Source organism: Channa argus, chromosome 5 (assembly GCF_033026475.1).
Source record: "Channa argus isolate prfri chromosome 5, Channa argus male v1.0, whole genome shotgun sequence".
Lineage (NCBI taxonomy): Eukaryota > Metazoa > Chordata > Actinopteri > Anabantiformes > Channidae > Channa > Channa argus.
The window spans coordinates 16,251,982-16,279,631 of NC_090201.1; the positions used below are offsets into that span (position 1 = coordinate 16,251,982).

The 27,650-nt window shown below is 38.3% G+C and overlaps 2 protein-coding genes across 2 annotated transcripts in view; both read right to left on the reverse strand.

Annotated features, from left to right (window-relative positions):
• Nucleotides 1-232: 232 nt before the first annotated feature.
• rdh20 (retinol dehydrogenase 20) lies at nt 233-5,979 on the reverse strand. Its single transcript, XM_067504239.1, is given in 6 exon segments — nt 233-636; nt 750-842; nt 2,237-2,380; nt 2,513-2,566; nt 2,569-2,601; nt 5,976-5,979. Coding segments are annotated over 6 exon segments (504 nt in total). The 3' UTR covers nt 233-460.
• Nucleotides 5,111-27,650, reverse strand: part of kcnb1 (potassium voltage-gated channel, Shab-related subfamily, member 1) — a 31,439-nt gene continuing 8,899 nt past the window's right edge. Inside the window, exon 3 of the mRNA XM_067503682.1 lies at nt 5,111-11,729. Within this exon, the coding sequence (XP_067359783.1) occupies nt 9,804-11,729 (1,926 nt within the window). The 3' untranslated portion in view covers nt 5,111-9,803. The remainder of the gene's footprint in view (nt 11,730-27,650) is intronic.

Here is a 27,650-nt window from a genome sequence, read left to right on the forward strand (position 1 = left end):
TCATAATTTTTCACTTGAATGAAAATATTGGCTGTTGACTAAATTTTACTTGTCATTTGAAATTAACCACACCTTAGTGCACATTGCACACATGCGTTATCTCCAAGGTGGAAGGAGAAAATGCAGTACAATTAGCATCTGAGACTTAAAAAAACTTTTGTAGAAATTCAGTTCAGACTTTTGGATAGACAGCTCTACACTACTACTTAGCTTTTGCATATCTGGCAGTGTTATCATTTGCTCATTTGCATGTCATGCATTACCCATCACTTGCTGTGATTAATCAGTTTTGAATCATTTAAATTTATGTAGACATAAACATCTTTCTGGAACGAGTTTTCTGTTTTCATCAGTTCAGGAATAATCACTATTTGTCATTTCACAGCTTTATGATGAAAACTGTTTGAAAACTTCAAATTAGATATTTTGTCTGTGCTTTTATGACCACTTAGCTAAGTCCTCATCTTGTGCACTCATACTCATTCTCAAAAATCACTGATTTTCTCATCATCCACTTTTGATTCAATTTGTCTTCCTTGCAGTTAGGTATAATTATAAAGGGGTACAAGAATTTGTCAGATTCCATGAATTGATTCACAGCTGAATTAGATTTCCATGGCAACAACCTGAAAGAGAACGTGTGCAGTGCTTCTTAAAATACTGAAAAGTTTAAAAAGGCCATAAATAACAGATTCCTTTATGGTTGTTGATTCAAGTGAAGATGTGTGGTGGTACGTTCGCTCCGGAGGGGAAAGGTAGGTACATTAAGAGAGGGATGCACACTAGTGTTTGGTTTATTAGGATGGCATCTATGGCCTGTTCAGCACGGGACCCTTTGTTCCCTAACAGTGGCACCAATCAAGATTTCTAAATTAGTATGTGAACGTTTACAGCAGACTCTTAAGAAAGATAATGTGTTTTAGCTGTGTGTGATCAGGGGGGATCCTGCAAAGGAGATGCAGCCTGTCAGTAAAATATTACTAATGTTATTTACAAAAAAATATGAATCTAATAACCAGTGATGTAATACACATTGTGAATGCCTAATGTGAAGAATAAAATAAAATCAGTTATTACATTATGTGCAACTTATGTGCAGTTTAAAAAAAAAGCTGCACATGTAATAAGTATAATTTTTTTAATCATCCTTTTTTATATAATAATGAATATTGTAATATGTGTAAAAAATGCAAATTATGTCTGCAGTATGTGGTTTAGCACGATCTTGCTTAAATATGTAAGGCCTTCCCTGAAAGAGACATCGTCTGGAGGGGGGCATATGTTGTTCTAAAACCTCTGTGTACCTTCAGCATTGATGGGGCCTTTCCAGATGTGTAAGCTGCTTAGTCCACAGGACATGGTGTCCATGGTTTCCAAAAAAATTTCAAATTTGAATTCATCTGACTACAGAACAATGTTCCTTTTTGCCTCTGACCATTTTAAATTAGCTTTGGACCAGAGAACATGGTGGTGTTTCAGGTGTGTGTTCACATATGGCTTCTTCTTTGCATGAAGCAGCTTTAACTTACATTTGTGGATTTGGAGCAAACCATGTTAACAGACAGTGATTTCTGGAAGTGTTCCTGAGCCCATGCAGTGATGTCCAGTAGAGAATCATGTCTGTTTTTAATGCAGTGCTGCCTGAGGGCCCAAAGATCACATGCATCCAGTTTGACCTTCAACCTTGTTCCTCGCACACAGAGATTCCTCCTGATTCTCTGAATCTTCTGATGATATTATGTACTGCAGATGGTGAGATCTTCAAAGTTCTTTTTTTTATTATGAATATTTTTCTGAAATTGTTCCACATATTTAGACACAGTTTGTCACAGATTGGTGAGCCTCTGTTCATCTTTACATTCGAGAGGCTCTGCCTGAAATGCGCCTTTTACACCCAGTCATGTTACTGACCTGTTGCCAATATACTTAATTAGTTGGCAAATGCTCCTCCATTTGTTTTTTACTTGCAGCAATTACTTTTCAGCCTTTTATTGCCTCCTTTCCAACTTTCCTGAGCTGCATTGCTGCAATCAAATTCAAAATGAGCTAATACTTTCCATGAAATGGTAAAATGTCTTAGTTTCAACATATGATGTGTTGTTTATGTTCTATTCTGAATAAAATTTGGGTTGATGAGATTTGCAAATTATTGCATTCTGTTTTTATTTATGTTTCACACATCATCCCAACTTTTTTTGGAAATGTGGTCGTATTAAATAAGAACATTTCTGTTATTATTTTGTCATTCTATCCTTGCAGCCTTCAAAAATGCCTTTGATCACGATATATGGACGTTCAAGGCGGTTCTGCACTCCTTCCACCTCCTCATCAAGAGACTCATGGAAGCCCACTGCGGCAAATTTACTGGCATAGTAACCTTGACAAAAAAACAAAACAAAAACATTAGAGCTCATTTACATTGTTGTTACAGCTGTTTGCATTTGAATTTGTTACTTACATTTTTAAATCAATTTTTTAATAGCAATGAATTATGTTCTTCCCTGTTTCACCTCGACACAAGCTGTACTGAAGAGACCAAAGACACTGGCAACAGTAACAATATGTGATCCTGGGCCTTCATCTGTGGGAGGAAGGCCTTCACTGTCACACAAACACACACACACACACACTTTTTATTTTGTGATGTAAAACACTGCAGCGTTCATATATAATGTGATGGTAAATGTAAAGGAAGGTCATGTTGCTTGAGCAAACGGGTATTATGAGGATTTACTTGGGAATTCTATAGTTATAGGAGATAAAGATATTAATGAAAAATGTCATGTGTCTCACTGCATATAACTGATAACAAAAACCAATTTATGTGTACATTTTGCAATTAAAAGGCTTATGTCCAGTTTTCAAATATCAGTTAAGGCTGAATCATCGTTTGTTAGGGACAGAAAGAAAACTTGACTTAAATTGAATCCCAACCTCACGAAATGCAGGATTACATAGTACATATTACACCTTACATAGTTTTGAATCGAGCGTTGCTGTTGAAAAGCTCTGTGTAAGGTACAAGTACTGTCACTGTCACACATATGGACAAAACATCTTGTTGGTTAGTTGTAGCTATGCAGTGAGCTAATGTTATATTTGCTGGGATATCAGCATTCAGGGATCGAGGTTGGTTCTGTGCTGTGTTGCAGCGACAGTTAGATTAAACAAGAACATGGAATTAAAGTGTGAATCTGCAAATTTTGTATTTTATTTTTTTGCGTCAAAGTGTTGGGTTTCACGTTTCTGTTTTCTGCCAGGCTTGTTTGTTCCCACTGTGGGTATGTCAGCTATGTTTAGGACCTTGTAGCAGTGAATTCATGTCTTAACCTATTTAATGTAGCATTTTATGGTTTTGTTGTGCCTTTCAGTATATTTTTTACTTTGGGAAGACAATCCATCCTCAGAGTCTTGAAGCTGGCTTAAGAGAGCATCGCCGTAATATATTTATGCATTCTGAATAATAAAAACAGCTCCAAACATTAAAAAGGAGGAGAGTTATGTGAGTAAATTTCAGCAAACGTACATATTTTTGACCTAAGTTAATTGATTGTTTGACTTTTACCTCTTTTACCTCAGTTGTACCTAACGTAATATATTATACATCAGATCCATTAGTTAATTAAATGTAATGTAATGTGACACTTTGTATTTTCTGGGAACATTTTCAGTGAAACAGACAAACATGTGAATAAAAAGGTGATTTCTTAAAACCTCTGAGCTAACCTTGTTCTGTCCTGCCACAGTTGTATTGAATATGGCCGTGTTGTTGTGACTGTTCTTTTTCAGTGTATGAGTGGTACAATACTGATGCATGGAGTCCTTAGACACATTAGTATATGTAGTTTAATTCATTCACACTGCTCCCGCAGGTCAAATGTGTCTAAAAGAAGTCATCTGTAGGCAAATCTGTTGAAGCCTTTTAATGAATGAGACCCCAATTGCAACATGCAAGGTTGTGGAAAGGCGACAACATTGGAAATTTTTAATTCAGGGCAGGACGAGTGGCAATGGCAGGAAGAAATGAGACGTCTCTCACAACAGAGATGTTATAGGTTAACATATACAGACTAAAAAGAAAAACTACTCAGTCTGACCTGATATGTTCATTTATCAGGCTATTTGTGAATGTGTGACTGTGTGTGTGTCAGCAGAAACCCTAACAATATGCAGAAGATGGAGAAAAAAATTGACAAAGACAGGTAAGGCTAGAAAATAGATATTGTTGTTTTAGAAATGACTTTAAGATGTACTTCTTTTAGCTAAATTGCATTTCAATGAGTAGGGGGATTGAAAACTGCACATAGTTAACACGTATAATCATCGGACTTTACAGATAAACGATCATAGATTAGGACCATGGACAGGCCTGTCTGCTGAGAGCTAGAATATATCACACTGTGATATACCTGTTTCTGACACAATACCTGGTATTTACAGAAGTGCACTGGTGAATAGACTATGTAGGTCAGTTCTGATGAGTCACATTTTCAGGATTTGTTTCTGTCACTGATCTACATCATATCTTGCATATCTGGAAGGCAAAAGAATGAACTACCACTAGGTGGCAACATTGTTTACATTTGGATTTAAAGAGAACTATTGTAAGTACTAACTCATTCCTCCTGCCTTTCTTTCTGCAGAAAACAATCTCACCAGTGGCAGGAGGTGGGAAACCCCAAATGCAGGGGCGTGTGGAAATTTGTGGGGAAGATGGGGACCTGCTCCTGTCGAGCAGCCCAAAGCCTCCTCACAATTTGACCTCCTTCTTCCTTGTTTTTGTCCCCCCTTGTACGTAATTTAATCGAATACGTGTTTGAAGAACAGTCTGCCACTATCATAAAAAAACAGCCATAATAATCACAAACACTAGTCACTAAATCTTTTCCTTTAGAGAGTAGTTGTAAGTTATGTCTTTGTAGTTATATTGATTATACTGGTCTGTTAGTGCAACTACATGTCAGTGTTTTTGGCTGAATATGTGCAGGTAAAATAGTACTTGGACGGCACATTACTGGGTTTACGGCATGATAGGATTTTTTATAAATACATATTTCTACGTGTATTTGAAACACTTTAAAACTGTGAAAAGAAAGTCAGCAATGCCTAATCAAAATGTAAAGTGATTTGATTTATTTAACTTTGAGTCATCCAAGGGAAATGTTGCTTTTCTTAAGAAATAGGAAATATCTTGGGACATTGAGACAATTTTTCTTTACATGATAAGAACTGGCTCTGTGTGAATCACAACCAGTCACAACGCCAAAGGTACAACATGCACAGAACAATAGAACATTGATACAGAAACAACAGCATAGAAAGTCAACAGGTAAAAATGTTTTAGTTTTTTGTTTCTTACAAAACAGACAGCCTGTGGACCTACAAACAACATTGTATAAGAGCTGACTAAGGTCATTCACATATGTTTTTTTCAGTTCCCTGGAAACAGTGTACTTCACAAAGACTGATGGCTTAGGCAAAGTTGGGGCCAATTCCACTGAGAACATAAAACCTAGAAAGTATATTGTCCAATGCTCTAATACTGGATCCTTTGATAGTGTCGTGTGATGCATGTTTTACTCCTTCAAGGCATCTTGAATCGACCCCAACACTGTAATACAGTTTTAGATTCAAAATATGTTGAAATTAGGCTACTTACTAAAGCAGTGGGTATTTACTGAATTTGGGAAACGACCACATGTCCTTGGAAATATACTATGGTTTTCTAAGAATAATCAAACAAACTTTATCAACATTTTACTTTGTAGTTAAATTTAGCAGCTTGCACAAAATCTAATCATGATTTCAACTAAATGTATTTACTGTACAGTTAAGAGTCTTGTATGGAAATCATTGAAAATTTGTGCTATTCATCTTTATTTGTATCAATAAATGAAACATTTAAAAAATTCATTTCATTTTATTTTCTCTATAAAGCACAATGGTTTAGTTCTTTGATTCACATAAGAACTTACCCATAAGGACCTCAGTGAATTTAAAAGCTCTGTTATAGTGTTGGTGGTGTTAATTTGAATTGGGGGCGGTAACATGCCCAAATAAAACTAAAACAAGAATGACTTGTAACAAGAAATTTGATGTCTTAAGTTTTAGTATTATGGTGATATCATGTCACAGTATCACAGTCTAGGTATCAAATCACAAAATCATATTTGATATATATATATATTTTTACTTATCTAAAAGGGTTAGCGAGTAGGGTCAGGTTTCAATACATTTAGTTTTTTATGCGCATGGGTGCACATTTTTGTTATATTTGCCCATAATAAATCTCAGTTCTCTTCAATAGCACTTGCTGCCTATTCATGAAACTTTGATTGTCATTTTTTTTTGAGAGACATTTCGGTGAAAATGGTCCCTGACTTCTGTGATATAGAAAACAAATAATGGAACAGAGTCTCACATTACGTGAATGCCCTCTATTTTAGTGTTGGAAAATGAAACGTAATTATTTTAAGGACATGCCTGACTGAAATTAGTTTCTTCACAACTTGAGACAATATTTGGAAATCTCCTTGGACATTATGTATAACAGGGATAAATGTTTAAATGTTTGGCATACATTGGCCTTTACTTTTCATAATATAAAGAAGCAGAAGTTAATTAGAAACTAACAGCAAAGTTTTCTCTCTTGCCATGTTTTCACTGTGGAATTGAACCAGTGCCGATACCTTCTTATACAGCAATTCGAGGAATTACACGTTTATTGGGGAAATTAGACATTATTACCCAAATGAGCAGCCATTCATTTTCGTTTTGAGGGAAGCTTTTAATATTGTTAAATATGTGCAGTCTATTGTTATGTAAGATGTTATCTCAGTTTAAATATCCATTCATCCATTATCTGTAACACTTATCCTGTTTAAATATCAAATAGTTTAATTTTGGAACCCCTGTTTACAAGTGATATTTTTATTTATGAATTTTCTTTGTGAAAAACAAATATAAACCTATTCTGTAGTTTATGAGCAATAAACAACTTCAATACAAAAAGTCCTGAGGCTGCTTACAATAACATTTCCAAATTAGACCATCCATGTGTAATTATTTGAGATGTGCTAAATATGATTCATACACTGCTCCTCCCATCCCTTTTGTAATTGAAGCTGCATTAAACAAAAATAATTGTGTGCATCGTCTTAAAGCATTTCCCCAACACACATGCATTCCTATTAGAAACACTTTATTGTATTCCATTAAGCATCAGCCACACTGCTTTAATGTCCTGGCTTTACAGCAGTCATACACACACATACACACACACACACACACACACACACACACACACACACACACACACACACACACACACACACACACACACACACACACACTTCTCCCTGCCTCTCTGAGTCATTGCTATTCCTTTCACACCTCAGGTTCCCTCACTATGGGGGAGCAAAGTGAAATGGTTTAGCTCTGTGATTAAAACAGGAAATTAAATCAGAGTTTGTGATTGGACCCTCAACCACAACACACAAAAAATGTACGTCAACCACCTTCAACTGACTCTTTTAATACATGTAACTAAACACCTACATTTTTAACAGTGTAATGGCCTATTTAATAGTACCCCTTGAAGTTTGTACCCCTTGATGTTTCTCAGGAAATGACTAAGAAAACTTCTAGTTTGATCAGTGGTACTAACTAGAATATCATTCTTCACTTGGCGTTGGGCAGGAAACGACGGGATTAATAGATGTAACAGAGAAACATATGTATAATTTAATTTAAATGCTCAAAGCAGTATCAGCACTTATACAGCATTATATCTTCAGTTATCCTATTGTGTTGTTGCAGAAGAATTTTTGTGTGTGTTGGGCAATAAAGATATGAACAGAAACTAACAGAATTCAGGATTATCATGGCAAACAGTTTGGCTGAAATCATTCACGTATGTAAAGTATTTTAAAATACAGCACTTCTGTCCATCTGTGTGAAGAGCGAGGTCATTCCTATAATACAGGTTTAATATTCCTGTTGTTTTAACTGCGGTGTGACTTTTTCATGTGCTGTATGGAAATATAAACATGTAACAGCAAATGCATTGTTGACTCCTAACAGTCAATAAACTAAAACACACTTATACTGCGTGGAATTATATTAATTTATCGGACGCTACAAATATTCTAGACAAACATACAATTAGGTCCTTACATCATAATGTTGCATTTACACAGTGCTTAGGAATGTGCACAATGAGAAGTGGCTCTCTAACATTTTACTATCGTGCATACCTGTCACTCTATGGCTGCATGCCTGTGTAGGTTCTTGTGTATGTATGTGAGCATCATACATTACATGCAGTCAGACCATCCCCGCCCCAATTAATGTTGCAGAGCTGCTGCCAGCTTTTTTGGACAGTGGTTGTCACCATGGAAACAAGATGTATCTATGTATCCTAGAGATTGTCTAAGGTACCTGTAAGTATCTTTTATGTGTGTGTCTGTGTGTGTATTCATGCATGACTTTAATCAGTTCTGGCAGCAGAATCATGGTAAAGCTAATATGGATTTGTATATTCAGTGCTATCAGAGTTTATTTGGATGATTTAAGGAAGAGTTGAATAACCACCCTGGTTTTAGTATTCACCACACATATTTTGAAACTGTGTGACCTCTTTGGCTGCTTTCATGTTGGTCAAAGGAAGGCCAATGCATGCTGAACATATATTACTGAAATTTTAACGTCATGTCAGTAAGATGTAAACATTACAAATATATATATATATTGGACGGTTTTCCTTTAGTTGATTATTTCTTTAGATACAAAGGACAAGCAATTCAGTATGTTGACCAATTGGGTGCATGCATGCTTCACAAATGCGTTTTTTAACAGCATTTAAGATTATAATCCCAGGCATTGATGTTTGCCCATTTCCATGACTGGTGGTTGTAGGACTGTGTTCACTGGCAGCAATCTGAAAGTATCATTCATTTTCATCATAGCATGAGAACATAGGGAACAGCAAAATACTATTCAAGAAAGATCGCTTGTTATAATGGATAAACTGCAGACTCTGTGCCAACAAACTTATACAGGAAAAATCTTCACATATGATTATGACAGAGCTGACTAGTAAATCACATATTTCTATAAGGAACTGTTTCTTATCTATATAAAAATAAATCAGGTAAGACAATCTCAAGAGTGTGCATACACAAATTACCCACAGATCACCCATTTACATTCACACTCTCTCACGCACAAATGTACACACATATATGCAGACATGCACACCCCTACAAATGTAAATGACTAAGGCCAGGTTAAGAATGGAGGGCACAAGTAAGAACTGTAGCTTATAGGCTTCTAGGTACTCTCCTCTATATTGACTACAAAATGGACTGGGACGCTGTTATAGGACAGTGGTAAGCTGGGATTTTTATTTTCCTAGTGAATATGGAGCTAAACCCCATGCTGCAAAAACCACGTCATCCAGTTGGCTTACATCGGTTTTATCCACAAAACCAAGTTTCCCCAACAACTCTAGCTGGGAGTGCTCCATTTGTTTTGTGGGTGTGGCATACTGCTAAAAGGAATGAAGTTGAAGAAGGGGCAGTGACATTCTACAATTCAGAAATGTTTTTCTCCCAGAGTATTCACCAAATGGTCAACCAGAGCATATTGCCCAATGGCATGCTCAGGTATTTTGTGAAATGTTTCAGTGAGACCCTCACCCTTGTGTCTCCCTCTTCTTTTGTCTCTGGAGTGTTTATAGTTACTATAGTGTCTCTATCACACTCTGGCCCCAGCTTCTTGCTTGTTTCTGCTCCAATTGTCCCTCACTGGTTTTTATCCAAAGTATTATGACGCCCCCTCTCAACCTTTGGTCTTCGTAGCCTCTCAGGTCCTACGTGATTCTCATGAGTTATCCCACAAATCCCCTCAAGGGGGAACAGGCAGTTCTGGCCCAGCATTTTCTGGGCTGTTTCTAAATGGTTGGTGCCCCTCTGGTAATTGATGTTGATGCTGCGTTTTGGGCTTGAACCGGCCAACAGACACTCTGAAGGGCTTGTGTCTGAGATGTCGCGGAGATGCTCATCATCATCCGTATCTGCATCAATGTATTTGCTGATGGAGGAGTCATGGAAGGTAAAGACAGTTGTGGCCAAGACAGTGCTCTCTGGGGACTTTGGTGGGGTCCTGCTGCTGGCAGTGGTGTAGACAGAAGCTTCAGGGCTTAACAGAGAGTGGTCTGACAGGACTGAGCTATCTGAGAATGGGGAAAGCCCTGACTCCACCTCGCTGCAACAGCCTCTTTTGGGTATAAGGCTTTTTGAAGAGTTGCTGGAAAAGAAAAATTTTCTTGTGTTCTCTGAAAACGAAGTCTTTGTGACAGACATGGGAGTCAAAATAGGGTCATTCTCCCCACTGGTTCGTTGGCTGTTTTTTGTATTGGCATGCTGGGACAAAGCTGTAGCCAGACTGTGGGAGAACTGGTGACTTTCCTGAAGACCAAGGTCATTTGCTGGACTATGGGGGAAGCGTGGATTCTCCTGGAAGTCTGTAGCACAACTGATATAGCTGTCAATGCTTGACAGGCTTTTCATGTCCCCCACACCTTCTCTGGTACCTAACACTGGTGGCCCGTGATCCTGGATTGCCCCAAGTTCTATCTCATCTCTCTGTTTACCAACTCTGGAACCTCTGTCCTTCGCATTGAGGTTAGGTTGTGATTGTGTCTTTGCCATCTGGTTGTACATCTCCTCTAGCTTCTGAACATTTAGCCTCTGAGGACTGGTGGCTCGGGCCTCATTCGGAGAGCCCAAGTCATGGGCATTGAATGAACGGTTTGAACTTGTCTCTGACGCAGCCCTCTTGGGAGTCCATTTCCAACGACTTGGAGAGAGGTGGTTGTCATGAGTCCTCTCAGTCTTCTCTACCACCACATCCATCAGTTCTGCACTGCGAGCAAAAGCCTCTTTCAAGTTCATTGAGACAATGCTGCCATTTCTCTTTGCCCTCTCGAGGGCCTCTCTTCTTTTAAGTGCTTTTTCCTGTCTTTTCTGCTCCTTGTAGAATTCAGAGAAGTTATTAACAATAATTGGAATAGGTAGAGCAATCACCAGTACTCCTGCTATGCAACATAGACCCCCCACGATCTTTCCCAGCAGAGTTTTTGGGTAAATATCCCCATAGCCTACTGTGGTCATAGTGATAGTAGCCCACCAGAAAGAAGCTGGAATACTTTTAAATTTTGTATCCTCCTCATCCTTCTCAGCAAAAAACACCAGACTGGAGAAGATCATAATTCCCATGGCCAGAAAAAGGATGAGCAGACCCAACTCATTGTAACTCCTCCTCAAGGTGAAGCCCAAAGACTGAAGACCCGTGGAGTGACGTGCCAGCTTCAGGATACGCAGGATACGCATGATCCGGAAAATCTGAACGACGCGACGGACGTTCTGAAATTGCAACACGCTCTTGTTTGATTCTGTCAGAAAGATGGTAACATAGTACGGCAGGATGGCTAATAGATCAATGACATTTAGAGGACCCTTAAAGAACTTCCATTTGTTAGGGGAGGAGAGGAAGCGAAGCAGATACTCCATAGTAAACCAGGCAATACACACAGCTTCCACGTGGGCCAGTTGGGGGTTGTCTGTGGATTGGCCAAACTCATCTGTGTCCTGCAGCTCTGGAAGGGTGTTCAGAGACAAGGCAATGGTGGATAGCACAATAAAGAGGATAGAGATGATGGCCAAGATCTGAAAGACAAAATCATAAAAGTAATGTCAATGGGGCTTAAAGGATCAGAGAATAAAATAAAGTCTGTGACATATAGTATCAGTGTACCCAGTGTGTTTATCAAGGGTTTTGATTACAGTTTGGAAGTGCTGACACTAAGTGAATTTCAATAACTGCACAGTCTCTAATAAATGTCTGACTAAGTGTGCGATTAGCTGAGAGCCAATGGATTCGATTGTCTTGGACCACTTATTTATTCATGATTCACTTATCTGGCTTATCGACGTAAGTGGGTGTGCTTGAGTGGAAAATTATATTTAGCAAGTACCAACAAAAGCAAATCATCTGACTCATGAAATATATCTACTCTTGTCTTCGGTTGTCAAAAAATAATATTAAACTGCTAATGATATTGCAGAATATAAGCTAATATTAGCAATACACACAATACATGTTAATGTTAAGCAGGCTAGATTTAGCTAATTACAGTAAGTAAAGCTTAGGTTTATGGGAATTAGTCTCTATAACATTGTTAATTTCATATTTTATTAAAAACAAAGAATACATTTTAAAATGTGAAAATTGAGAAAAGGTTTGTCAAGAGTTTTTTTAGTCAAAACCATAGAGGTCACCCTCATGGAGGTAAAAGTCACCAGGGTTCTTCTTATGTGCAACGTGTATATCTGTACCAAATTTCATCGCAATCCTCAGGAGGGGTTGAAACAATCATATGGCGATGCCTCGTTAAATGTATGACGCTCAGTTAAGTCACTGCCATCCAAGTTGGTCACAAATTTCAATAGGGAATAAAAGTGGTTGACAGACCAAAATGGCCATCTGTAGAACTATGCTGCTAGTATGGCTAATAAAATTGTTAGATTTTTGATAAGTTCACAGCCTTCCATAAAACCTTAACAGGTATGGTCAGATAGAAGTTAAATGATGAATACAAACAAATTTAGTATTTCTTCTGCACTGGAATTTGAATGAACTTAGTCAGATCTCTAAACAAGCCTCACCAAGTGCTGACCCTGCTCAGTATTAACCAAATCAGTGATGTTGAATGATAGATGAAACAGGGGGTTAAAAAAGCTTTAGGGCTCTGTCTGTGATCAAAGAAGCAGAGTTTTAAAACATTATCTTCGTGCCAGTTCACACAGGTTTCACCTGTAATGATCTCTGTAGATTTAAAGGGGAGAGGCCCATCATTCCCTGTCACTTGCTTAGACACCAGTGACATAAAAGCCGACATGAAATAGTCCTGTACTGTAGGAGCAAAATGTCCCCAGGTTCAACTGCATTAGATTCACATTACACAGTACAGAGGACTGAAAAATATGTCAGAAACCAGCAAACTGATGCTCACACACACAAACACACACTTCCCCACCCACACTCGACCAATCGTACCAACAGACAAGTATGCGGTGGTAGACTTTACCTCTTTTAGCACCATATGACAGCTCCGCTATCAATCAGTATTCATGGTGTAAACACAAAAACACACAGAATTAGTATATTATATCTGAATAAGTGGCTGCACAGTGAGAAATAGCTAAATAAATGCTATCTATCTAGCCTGTAATATTGGAGCAACCACATGTATAACTCACATATAAGACACTTGTGATAATAATTACAATGTCATTTTCTGTTTTATAGGATGTGTTATATAAATAAGAGCTGATAACACCACTGTTGAGCTGAGGTGAGAATTGGCATTGAGGTAAGAATAACTGCAATAATGCATGAATCCATTCGGTCAAACCAGTGACTGAAGGTTATTTTATAAAAATCATATTTTCTCTTTCCTCAATTACTGTCGACTGCCACTAAGATCGTAGTTGTGTTAACTTGTGCTTTTTAAATTTTTGTGAAAATGTGTTTTCTGAAATGTTACAGTCATGACCCACAGACCTACTAGGACATGTGTTTGCATTGGACCTAGAAACTACGAAAACTCCATGACATTTTTGATAAGTGGATAGGTGATGAAGTTTTTATTAAAAAATATATTTAACTTTAGTGAATACTGCTCATTTTAGTGCTTGCTGTCATATATGTATAGCATTATTTTTAAAGGTTTCTTTGGTTACTAAAAAAAAAAATCCATGTCGGAAATCAGCATGCTCTGTTCATAACAGATTTTTAAGAAGGATCCAAAATCAGCTAACCTCAAATGTGGGGATGAACGACACAACTTCAGCAGCTCTCTCCTGGTCTTAAACTTGAAGCATTAAGTAAGGACTCCGGCCCGAGTAATGGTAAGTCATACAGGCAACATAGTCCAGAGGTGTTTATTGTGTATATTTATCATAAACACATATATGCTCCAATATCCTGTTTTCTGTAATCCAATAAACACAGCTATGGTAACATGACAGGGGAACAGCTGTTCCTTTGGTCCAAGGACAGAAGCTATTAGCCTGCACATTAGTTCTGACACAGGACCAAACAACAAAACAAAGAGGTTGGGACGTTAAATGATGGAGTAAATCGTAGAATGGTAAAAATAAGTGTAGACAAAAGATGGATTGAATAGATACAAAATTATTTTAGTGCAATTTAATTGGAATACTGCCATAATAGTCTATTCTTTAGTTAAGCTTCACCAAAACTGTCTCCATTAACTGGTTACACTCATAGTCACCTGTGTAAACAAACAAACCACGTGATGTGGGGTTTCCCTATAACTCAGCCAGAGGAAATTAAGGCAAAGAGGCAGAAATAGGGCAATAGCAACCGGTGGTTGGGAGGGGATCGACAGTGTGGGCCTTGACAACAGTCTGGTAGTTTGGAGCAAAAGTGATGGCTATAGTGGCTATCTTATCTACCACCAATCAGAGCAGGAGGACACTGTTGCCATAGCGTCATGGCAGACATGAATAATGACCCTCTCTGTTTATTTTCCTCCCTTTGTGCTCCTCTCCTCCTACCCTGGAGGAAATCTATTTGAATCAAACACTTAAAGAGCAGAGAGGTGCTGGGAGTTTAGGGTGGAGATGAAATGGCCAGCAGGAAATGGATGATGTCAAAAGGGGGGGAAAAAGTAGTGCAAAGTAAATAACAACTGATGTATGTTTGTACAGTCTATTTAATGAATTCTATTCATTGGCCACCAGACAAAACAGAATTGTAATGAGTCATAAAAGGGATGGAAATACATCTCAAACTTGAAGTCATGGGACACTGTAGTTATGGAAGAGCAGGACAAAAAAGGACAGAGGTAATAGGATGAGATGCTATAAAAAGGTCTTTAACAAAGTCACACTTGTGCTGCTATGCAACAGTATGGTTATACGGTCAAGTTCCTCTAGGAAACCCTATTCGTTTCCCTCTGGCCTATGTCCCTGTTGGCCCTGCCTCTACAGCAGTACATATTCTCCCACACTGCATTGTTGATTTTTATCTTATTTCTTACCTGGATTGTTTATTCGTGCCGGGTTTTAATTCATCAAGCTATTACACTGTAAATTTAACACAGATTTTTAAGCGCACACAAATACATCCAGGAAAAGGCTGAATAGAGTTCCAGAAATGACAAAAGCATCGACAAAAATACACACTAATTATAGACTCTTTGTGACAAACATAACAACACAAATGTTAATAGCGGCCACACCAAAGACTGTGTGTCTTTTATGCCCTGGAAGTTCTGTGTGGTGAATACTCTATTACATGAAACTTAATTACATAGACATCGAGACAACAAGAGTGAAACTTCCAGCAAATGCTCCTTCGTGGCCTAATAGAGAGGAGAACAAAATGAAGGGAGATATTTATAACTAGAGGAGAGGAAAAGACAACATGTTTGCTTGTGAGAGAGAGAGGGAGCAGATTGACAGGAAATCCCACTGTGACTCTAAACAAAGCCAGATGACACTGGTTTGTGTCTCACATGGTACTCCATCATGTGGCTCAGCAGACACAATAGCCCGCACAGTTCCCTGCCTTCTATACAAGGTGACCCCAGCCCTGTTCATGGACTGAGATGTCCTCCACCTACTTACATATAGAAGGGAAATGAATTCATCTATTGATGAAGGAATAATGTATTATTAACAATGCATTTATTGCACAGACACTGTAAATACAGCAGAGCAATTTCAGCTCCCCAGACACACCTACACAGCTCATTCGTTTCAAATTATTTTGCAATACTTTGTTGATCCCATGTAGAAATTGTTGTTGTGGACAGCTACCACTGAAAGCACTACTAGAGACTTTCCTTATTAGACATAGATGACCAATTCATTAGGGTGTTTAGCAGCTTTTTGTTGACTTTCTATTAAAAATTTTCCCTTTCTGCAATATGGTGCAAGCAATATGCTGTGGGCTCACCAGAGCTTAGTTTTATTGCTGCCTGCTAATGCTGGAAACAAGATTGTGTTTTGTTCACTGAGACTGACCTGAACATTAATGCTGCAGGCCATGAAGCCGAAAACTCAAATGCTCCATGGAGCTGAAGAGAACTGCAGAGAAGGGTGATATTTTTTTCAGTTGTTTTTTTAATAAATGTGAGCCTTTCTTAAATTTGTAAATTGATTCATTGTTAGCAGAGGAACACAACTTAAAAGTGGGAAGATATTCTCACTCAAAAGCCAAAAAGGATACTTGCAAGTATTATAATGTACTGTGACAACCAAAGATAGAGATACAATATAAGTAAAAGGACTCAGTGTTGTCATTTACATAACAATATCTCTCTAAAGTCTGTATTACCCATTAGCCGCAGGTATAGGTCATACCTGACCAAATGAGGCTGCAGAAGCACTTGTAAGAGGAAAAGTTATTCTAAAGTTATAGTTTCATAACTCATTTTAGATGTTTAGACATAATTTAGTTGTTTATTTAGTTTAGCCACCCTCAGTTAAGTGCAGCTTGAGTTAGTGTTCTCACACTGTATTATGTCTGGTGGTATCCCAGGTGACAATTCAGGAACTCTCAGACTCCCAGTGCTCCAGCTAGCACTGTTTTCATTAGCAGCAACAGGAACAACAGACACACGTTTTTTTTTACTTTAGCAGTGGAGGCTCCTGTTCCTGAGAGTCCTAACACCCTTGTCTGTTACCCCTCCTAGCAATCACAATGGGAAACACTTTAGACCCAACTAATAATGCCAATACACCTGAATTCCCACCTACCATCACAATGTTTATAGAGAGAAAGAGATTTAGTAAAGGTGTGTCTGTATGTGACTGAGTAAATCAAGGTTTTTTTCATCACCGTGAGCTTCATTACTAGCAGACTTGCTTTCTCAGTATCCATTGAGCTCCATTCGAGGCCACAGTGATACCATACTCGCAACACATTCCCAGCCTCAACTGCTAGCCACTGTCACCATGACAACCCCTTGAAGCTCAATGGGAGGTGGCTACGTGGTCCTGCTTATGAAAAGCAAGTCTGACAGAGTCTCCTTCTTTCTGTCTCCACCCTCCTGCTCTCCTTACTTCTATCCCTGATTTGTACCTTATTTGAAGCTCACCCAGCTTTGAACCATATGTGCTGCTCTAGTGTCTGATCTGTCTCTAGGGCTTTCTCTTTTTGTGTCAGTCTATTTTCATTTAAGTTGATTGGCTGCCTTCTCTACAGGCTTAATGGGTCACCAGCTCACTTGATTCATATTGGTCTATGGCAGTGTAACTCTGTTTTAATAAAATATGCCAATATAATATATTTAAAAAATCTGTCAGACATGATGTTCAGTTGCAGATGTCTGGACTACATGTCACACTTTTGTTGTCATATGACTTGATTGGATTAACAGACATCACATTTCCACAGCACTGATTTTAATCTTCATCAAGATATTATTATCAGTGGTCAGCAGTAGCTACACAAGTAATACTGTGAATCCAAAATAATGTGAAACAATTCACACCCCTGGTTCTGAATGTAGAAGGGCTCAGCCTCTCTGCCTGTGAAAGAGAAGGGGTTTCCATGGAGACGGGAGGAGACTGTGACTTCCACATTTCCCCCAGCGTGGTGGCTTGAAACACACACTTACACACACATTTTCACTAGCTCAGTTGTAATCTCCCAACCCTATATCACTTCTGCATGTAACTTTGAAGACGCCACATCTCGGCAAACTAAGTTAGCTCTTGATGGCTTTTCTGAGGAACTAATGTCAGTTTTATTGTAGCCTGAAGAATAAAACAGGTGACCTCCAATCATGACCTTGCTTCACTAACATAAAGGCAATTGTATTTCTAACCTCCATGGGCAGCTCCTCCTCAAGAAGGCTCAGTCTGTGTAAATGCTTAAAAATATGCACCTGTATTTCAAAGACAATCTTACAATCATATTCGTATGATAGATGTATGCATCTTTCTACAGGCCATTTGACATTGCTTTATTTAAAAGTACATATTCCACATTTCTAATATTCTGTTGGTAACTTCATTTTCATAAGACTAGATGTAGGTAGGGTTATTAAAGAAAACAGTTAATAATATTAACATCCCTTCTTACACAAATAACTCTTCAAAATTGTCTGTGTCCTGTGAGTTCAGAGAAAAGTCTGAAACAAGCCATTTTTGGTCTTCATCAAACTTTTCGTCAACTCATGCAGTGCTTGCATGCACAAAGTGCACCACAACCCCATTCAGCAGACCACTAATGTAGGTAGGAAATCTATGCCTGGACGACCATCCATCTCTTGAATGAATCCCACCTCATCTCCTCTCCCTCTCAATTATTCATGCATTTCAGATGAAGAAGAGAATCCAGACTCAGCATCTATATTTAAACTATGGCTGGGCCATGGTGGCTGTATAAATAGAAACAGGATAGGGTCGGATCCGCTGCACCAAAGGAGGCTGTTTTCATCTAGAATTTTAACTTTGAGTACTCAGCCTTTACAAGGGTTTAAAGGAAGTTAAAGACAATTTAAGAAGTTTGGGATTGAGGTATTATCACAGAGCTATGATAGAGCTAATGCAAAGTGTGAAATGGCTTAAACAGTTTCTTCTGTCCAATAAATGTAAAAAAAATTAAAAACAAAATATAATACAAAGGCCTGATCTTTTCACCATCTTTCACCGCAGATAGCCAAGAGGCATGATATTGTCCAGGGGCATTGCTTTTATGTTGCCGAATAGATGGATGTATGATGCTGCCTTGCAGTCCATGATAGTTTATTTATTACAGAAATTAGAGAATGTCACAGTATACTCTGCAGACAGCAGCACAGAAGGAAAATGTAAACATGAGTGAAGCATCGATTTGAAACGCAAAGAGAGATGCAGACTGAGAAAGACACACACACACACTCACACGCACATACACAGTCAATCAACTGTGATGCTTGAATAGAAGCCAGCTGCAAGTCTCTGCATCACGCAAATGACAGTTGCCATGGTGATAGTGACAGTGAACTTTTAACCATTTTAGTGATGGCAGTGAAAGAAAAATAAAGAGAAAAACGATTAGAGAACAGAAATATTCAAAAACAGAGAGACAAAGATGAGACTTGGATGACCTAGAGAGATGTGAATGTCATGTTTTCTATTCACACGGCAAGAGCAAGACAAAGCAGGATGCTTTTAATCCTGAAGTCAAACTTATGCTTGGTGCAGCTATTCTACTTACACAGCTTAACATTACACCAAGTCCATATTTTACACTTTGTGAGAGCTCATATCAGTGGTCATTCAGTGTTGGTGCCATTAATCCTTTTGAGAGTTATGTGCAGATTAACATACAAATCCTTCGAAATGTTGATGATTGGACTTCCCTAAGCACAAAATGATTTTTGTACTTAAAACCTCAGGAGTTGCAATGGTCTTGAAACCATTTAATAACATCCTGACCACAATGTAACCACCTGCCATGTAAAAGAGAATATATAAGAACACTATGAAATTCAATTACTGCAGCGTGTATAGGAGGCTCTGTGCTATAATAATGTAAATACGTATTTAAAAATCAATAGTTAATAATCAGTTAGCCCCTCCCATCTTAGATACTGTCGCCATGCCATCAATATTTCTATGCAACTCTCACACAGCTATATGCAGTTTATTATGATTCATCAGGTCTTCCTGGTAATTTTTTAAACAACTTGAGACAGACGCAGACAAAATCAGACTTTTTAGTTCAACTGTAGATTTTGTCAGCTCAAATGACAATTATTACCCACAAATTATTTCAGCTCAAGGTAGACAGTTCTTTAAGTTAACATTCCCATAACCTGATTAAAAGGATAGTATTTGGGTGATTTCTTATTGTTTCTAGCTGATTTTTTTTTTAAGACAAAATACAAAGTGACCACAAAGCCCTGCACAACACTCACAAAAAGATGCAAAACAGCTATGTAAAACTATCCAAAGGAGGCTAAACATGACCGAAAACAGGCAGTAATCATTTCTAATTACATGAAAACCGCTTCAAATACGAATTCATAACATCTAAAAAACAGACAAAATGCCCTAAAATAGACAAATTGAGCAAAAATAGACAAAGATTAATCTTTCCCTATCTATACTCAGGGGCCCATTTTCTCAAAATCTATTTGTGGTCATTTATGTACTTTGGCATGTGGAAAAAGTCAAAGTTTGAGGTGAGCTATAATTAGACAGGCCCTGTTTAGGAGAAAGAAATATTTGAAAGGTCAGTTTGAATGTAGAAGAAGCATTAGTTATAGGAAGAATGAGTCTGAAGAGGCTGTTTGTCTGAGACTGTGCTCAAAGGACAAAGCAGCGCCAGGCCAGGTGAAAGTGTTCATCAAGGTGAGAGACTTCTCGTACCAGCAGTCAAGTGCTCTTTCCCTATTCTCAAAATCAGCCGCTGGCCTGATGAGTGCTTCTCCTTTACCTTAGCAGATACTATTTCTGCCTTTGGCCCTCGTGCTTTTCTCAAAGTCATTCATTCATTCAGTTTTCTACATGACCTTCAACAGTAAGGTGAAGTCCTCCAACGAGTAAAGCTGCAACATCTACGACATGTGGAGCAGCTACTGGCTCTGTAAGTTCTGATTATAGTCCACGCTGTTCTGTGCACACATATCATACGATTGGTGGTGTGCAGGTCACATAGCACAGTGATATGGCCTGTCTGCAGGAACTTGGACTAACTAAGTCATGGACTTAGGGACCATTCTTTAGTTGTGTAAAAAATTAGACATAAAGGAGATCAACAAACAAACAAACAAACAAACAAACACACACACACACACACACACACACACACCTGTCTTTTTACTGGTTGGCAGCAAAAACATGTCATAAATATTTTTATTGGAGCAAAGAATGAGACCTGGTTCAGACAGACAACTTGAGTTCTGCTTTTACACTTGATTATTTTCCTTGATGCAACCTACAGTACGGACCCTCCGCTAAGTGGTCTAATATATATTAGCTACCGTTTCTGCTGTCTGCTCTGCTGTGCTCCTGCTTCACTGCTAATTTACAAATGTTACTGCAACAGTGATACAAACACTCCTCCTACTGCTGCTAATATTTAAGATTACAATTTGTCAATTAGAAGATGCTTATATCCAAAGCAGCACATGCGTGAAAGTAGCACACATCAGGGGTTGTGTTGCCTAAGGACAGTTCAATACGTAGCCATTAGGCATTGGGAGTCAAATCACTGACCCTGTGGGTTATGGATGACTACTCTAACAACTGAGCTACAGCAGCTCATCTGAGCAATCCCCAACTAATTCTACATTTTTCTGGATAAAGGTTTATTAATTACACTTTCCTACATCTATTTCACTGAGCTTGGTACTTGTGGGGAACACAGGTCAGATTCACAAAGTAAATCAATTCCACATGAACTGGTCATTTTCTAATTCACTTAACAGTGTGCAGAGGGGGGCTGGAACTGGACTTCTCATCACTGACACCTGGAAGTTTTCCCAGACAGCACCCCTCAACAATCTGTCATCTTTGGAATACCATGCCATTAGGATTACAGCACCGATTACAGTGCATATGATTGTTATATATCGCTCCCCGGGCCAGCTGGAGAACAGCTGATATGAGCTTACCATGTTGCTGTCCCACTACCCTCACTCCTCTCGTCATCTTGGGAGACCTGAACATCCACCTAGACAAACCTCAGGCGGCTGACGTGTTTGCTCTTCTAAAAACATTTGACCTGAGACTGTTCTCCACTCGACTGATTTAGAAAGCTGGACTTCATTCTCACCTGGAACTGCACCACAGACAACATCTTGGTCATTCCTCTGCATTTATCAGATTACTTCTTCATTGAACTCACAGTCTTCATCCCTAGACCTTCGCATTCTCCCACCACACTTGTAACATTCTGCCGTAACCTCAGGTCTCTCAACCTGGACCAGTTCTCTTCACTGGTCTCTGCAACTCGGACCTCTCCACCCTCGATGCAGATGCAGCCATGCACAGCCTCCGCAATACACTTTCATCGTGTCTGGATAGTCTCTGCCCCATGTCTTACAGACCTGCTCATCCCTCAGCTTCGAATCCCACCACCTGAGCTCGTCTCTCGCACCACGGTCAGGAGTGCTGAGAGAAAGTGGCAAAAATCCAAGACTTCATCTGCTCTTGCCGAGTATCAGGATCTGCTTGGATCTTTTTCTCACAGTGTCACCAGGGCAAAGACTGAATACTACCAGGAGAAGCTCAGCAACACCACGGACACCAGAAAGCTGTTAACCACTTCAAATCACTCATCTATCCTCCTCCACCTTCGCCATACACCTCTCACACTGCTGAAGACTTTGCCGGCTTCTTTACTAATAAGGTGGCAGCCATCAGCTCACAGTTCTCTCCTCCAGATGATGACATCCTGCTACCTTCTTCCAAAACACACTCTCCTCATTTTCAACTCTGACTGATGACGATGTATCCATCCTCCTCCTCTCTAACCATCTAACCACCTGTCCTCTGGATCCGATCCCTTCCACTCTCCTTCAAGCAGTTGCACACTCACTAATCACAGCTATTATACAAATCATCAACACATCTCTCACAACAGGCACTTTTTTGACCTCATTGAAGCAGGCCCAGATTACTCTTCTGCCAAACAAACCTTCTCTTGACCCCTCCCTTATGGAGAAGACAATGGAACGCAATGAAACTCTCAGACTTTCTTTCCAAGAACAACTTCCTCTATGTCAACCAGTCTGGATTCAAAAGTGGTCACTCCACAGAAACCGCACTCCTGACTTTTGTGGAATCTTTTTAAGCTGCAAAAGCCACAGGTCAGTCCTCTGTATTAATCCTACTCGACCTAGCTGCAGCCTTTGACACTGTGAACCATCAGATCCTATGGTCCTCTTTTAGATTTGCCCTCGACACCATCAGAAAGATCAGACCCTGCCTCACGGAATATACAATCCAACTTATTGTATAGGCGCTGGTCATAAAGTCTTGATTCCTCTAACACTCTGTTAATGGGGTTACCGGTATACACAATCAAACCCTTGGATATGATCCAAAATGCGCCATTACACTTCATTTTTAATCAGCCAAAAAGGACTCATGTCACACCACTCTTCAGATCTCTACACTGGCTTCCTGGAGCAGCTCACACCTCAAGAGCTCCTGCTTACCTCGACTCTCTCATTCAGATCTACAATCTCTCCCATCCACTGCGGTCTGCCAATTCCTTATTAACCCTAAAATTATTTTAATGATTGAAAGTAAAACAAAAAATACCTGAAATGTAATAATAGGTTTTTTTTTCAATTAAAGTTATCACACTTTTTCTTTTAGTTTGTGTCTCTATGTCTTGTTTTGGATTAAATGCTGATACCTAATGGTTCAAACTGATGATAACACTTTGACAATAACAGTAACTTCCTCATTCACTGAAATGAAAAACCAGTGGGCTGCAGCATAAAAATGAAATAGTTGGCCATCAGAAAATCAAGAACATGTTCTATAGACAATTTATTTTACAGAAGTTTGTACCTATTGTGATCATTTACCTATAACCTCACAACCACTGAGACAGAAGTGGAAATGCAAACTTTCAAAAGTTGTGAAATCAACAAAACAGTTTTTCAGTTTGGATATTTTTCTCTGCATCACCCAACTATCAGATGAGAAACAGGGTTGCTCAATTTTAAACCTGTAACTGATGCTCAAATTACATCAGTGTTTTACAGTATTCTGTGTCATGCTGTGGTTTTTGATTTAGTAGTGATGACATCGATGATGAGCACTCTCCTTTAGAGTCAGGACTGATTTAGAAAAACTGACACAGAGTTTCAATATTAATCTATATTAATATTAATTAGAGACTTGAACGACACTCTATTCCTGTTTCATTACAATTTCCTGTTTGTTTTCATTAATGTATATACAATTCTGCTGCCAAAACCCTCATCTTACAGAGAGTAGAGGACACTGAACATAAAATGTCTTTATGTTGAGAAGACACAGGCTGATTATTTTTGTTTTTTCTAAGAATTTTTTGTGCTCTGCTGAAGCTTCAGCTTTAAAAGTGCATTACTTTTTAAAAAAGCTAAATATTGTATGATCATTTTAACTATACATGCACTTAAAAACAACAGGGTCTCTATGTACCAAAATGGCTTTGTTGCAAAACACAAGTCTATTGAGACACCTAATGATAACAATTCCTTTTATATAAAATATTTGTGCTGTCAATGCTGCAATTTTGCTTTCTACTGTTATATCTTAAACAAAATACTTAACAGATAGCCTTTTCTCTTTTAACCCCTGTAAATGTGGGTGATTGTTCCACCTATGGGCCTCATTTGTCAAAATATAATCTGCTCTGAAGGGAATTACAACCAAACAAATGGCAAATACGTCACATTAATGTGATTATTTCCATGTTATTCAGGTTCAAGGGATTCTAACCTGCTGTAGTCACGTGATAGCTTGTATCCAGTTTTGTGCATTTCTTAAAAAGGTTTTAGCACATTTCAGAAATGTGAATGTCCTTACATTCGCACTAATGTCATTTTGTAATGTCAGTTTGTAATTTTGACACTTAAGTGTTTTTTTAACAAATTAAAAATAACTATAAAAAACATTTTTTTTGTCATGTTAATAATAATAAATCAAGAAGTGATGGAAACCTCAAATAAGCTTTGCATTATTTCGTCAGGCTATAACTATACTAAACTTCAATAACATCATGTGTTTAAGAAAGTCTTGTCCTCCTCAGTATTAGAAATAACTTCTTCAGATTCTGCTTGTCTGGCTCAGATTCAGCTTTTATGTCTCACCCTTATTTTCTCTTTATATTTGCAGTCTGCAGATATCTTGATCTAGCTCTGTTTGTCTGCCTTCTACAGTCTTTGTTCTGCTCCTGGGGACAGTGATGTTTTTTAGTGTCTTTTACTCACATCACGGCTCAGCTCCATAATGAATGAACAAAGGAGCTGTCAAGCTTTGCAGTGGCGATGCACGATTCCTGACCACCACTAACCATCCACTTCACAGCCTCACATAGCCTTTTCTGTGAAATCAAAGTGTTTTCTGTTCATCAATGACAAAGTATTTCGAAGATTGTTTTTTTAAACTTGTTTTCATCAGATCTGTGCAGTGACTTTGCTTGCACTTCAATATTGCTGGTCTGACCATCATGATTGTGTAATTTATAATACACTAAAATCAAATAAAACATTAAATTATAGTAATCAGACAGAACACATCCACTGAAATTTTTTCCAACTAAATAGCAAGCAGACTGTCTTTTCTATACCTATTCTGCAGCAGTAAAACATGCCATTGCCACCCCAGCACAAGCCTGAAAAGCTGAGATGACAATACAAATCCAGAGTCTTCCACTACAAAATGCATGACATGACTTGTAAAATACTCAAGAACACGACTCAGCTGGTAGAGAATCAGACTTCTTCACGTTACCAGTAAATGAGCAGCAGAAATGTTGGAACAACTACTGAACAGTCCCAAACTCTTCCCCCAACATCTGTCTAAAGTCAACCAATTATAACAATAAATATCAACAGAAAACTTTGAGAGGGAGCAAATAATTTCGTTGGTCAAATGGCTTGCACTCATGTTTTACTGCATAAATACCCACAATACATTACACGATAATTAGCACTGCCAAGGTGTTATGTAATCACCACAGCTCCATCATTTGTTTATGTCTGACTGAAGCTGCACAAAATTTGTTGTGAATATTTATTCTCATCTGAAGAAGAACAATAGACTTTTGAAGACCTCCATGATTGCTCTTCTATTAATGTGAGCCCATATATTTCCTTTGTAATGAGTGTCTCTTGACCTGAAGCACATTGTTTGTGACGCACATCCGTGATCTCACCAGAAGCAAACCTAATTATACTGTGAATCCCATCACCTTTTGCACAGTTACCATCAGGCCAAACTTCTGCTTTTGTAATCTACCCAGCAGACTGGTGACTGTGACAGTAACAGCCAAGTAGGGGGATTAAATAGGCCTCAGTGGACATCTGCACTGTACTAAGTGTTTTCTTATTTGCATTTGTACTGGAGCACGAAGCATAAAATAAGTAATGTCATGTTTCTGTGGCAAATTAAGTCATTGTTGCATTGAAGACGAAACACATTTTTTAATTGTCCAAACTGTATAGAAAAGAAAGCTTTATTAATGGTCAATGAATCAACATTTTGTATATAAAAAAACGGATCAAATTATTATGTGCAATGGGAAAGGGATTAAAAGCAAATTCTCAAATTACCACCCACTACAGACTCAGACTCAAGTCTTTCCATGTTTTGATTTCACTGTAACTTTCTTGTTCTGGTGCACTGCTCTCATAACTATTTCTAGATGCAACCTAAATAAATAAATAAGAGTTCCTAAACACCCACTGTAACCAATCCAAACATACCAAATGGCACAGACACTAAGTTAACAGCTTGCTGTGGATAACAGTGTAGCATTTATATTTCACAGGAATTGGTGGAGAATACAACTGAGCTAAAAAGAGTATTGAAGATAGATTCCAGAAATAAGACTTAAACTAAAATTCCTATTTTTCTTTCTGTCTCCTACACATGTAAAGAGGTATTTGCTATCACAGTTACCTTTATTATGGCCAAAATGCAGGATAAGACACATAACTTAAAAAACATGTTCTTGTCAGCTGAACCAAAGTAACTTGTTACACAAATTTGAATTTCTATCATTCGCAAGGAAAAGGATTATTCTGGAGGCCTATACTGAAACTTTTCTTACTCCAAACTGTTTGGTTGTGATATGCAAAGGAATTTACTGATGATAATGAAGGGTATGGAAGGAGCCTGTCTACATTATCAGATTTTCATAACTGCTCAACAATTACACTAATTCAGAATCTGCTTTCCAAAAGTTCAAAGGTAAGATCATTTTCTGTGTTACATCTTGCTTGGTCAGAATGTGGTAATTTTACAGTTTTGTCAAAAAGGCTCATATAGCTCATAGCTCTAAAACCAGCAGCAGACTGCAGGCTCTGTCAGTTATTTTATTTTCACAGTTCTTTTTTGACTCATAGTAGTACTGTAAAGAACACCTTTAAATACATTAATCTAAACACAGTTTTACTCTGACAGTGACATACTTAATCTCCTGAGGGTTTATATATATGTAAATATACTGTACTTTATATAAACAGTATCCTGTTTCTGTCATACACAAGATATATCGTATGGTTCTAGCAGTAGTTTTTATTTCAGTTTCATTTTATTTAAGTGGTATTTAAAGGTAAAAGTTATTTGTTTTTGAATGCTATTAGTCAGTGAGCTGCTGGTTTCCGTTTGTGCCATCACCACAGCTCAAACATCAAAAACACAACGGACACAGGTTTTTATTGTGTCGTCCTGTGGCACTAAACTAGAAAATGTATTCATCGACCCCAGAGAATGTACTGTATAATAATTCATACATGCTGACCACCTTTTCAAGGTGACCTTAAAAAAATTCCCACATGAGGCGGTCTGGAAGGTCTGCACAATGATCAATGGCAATGAGGAAATTTGTGA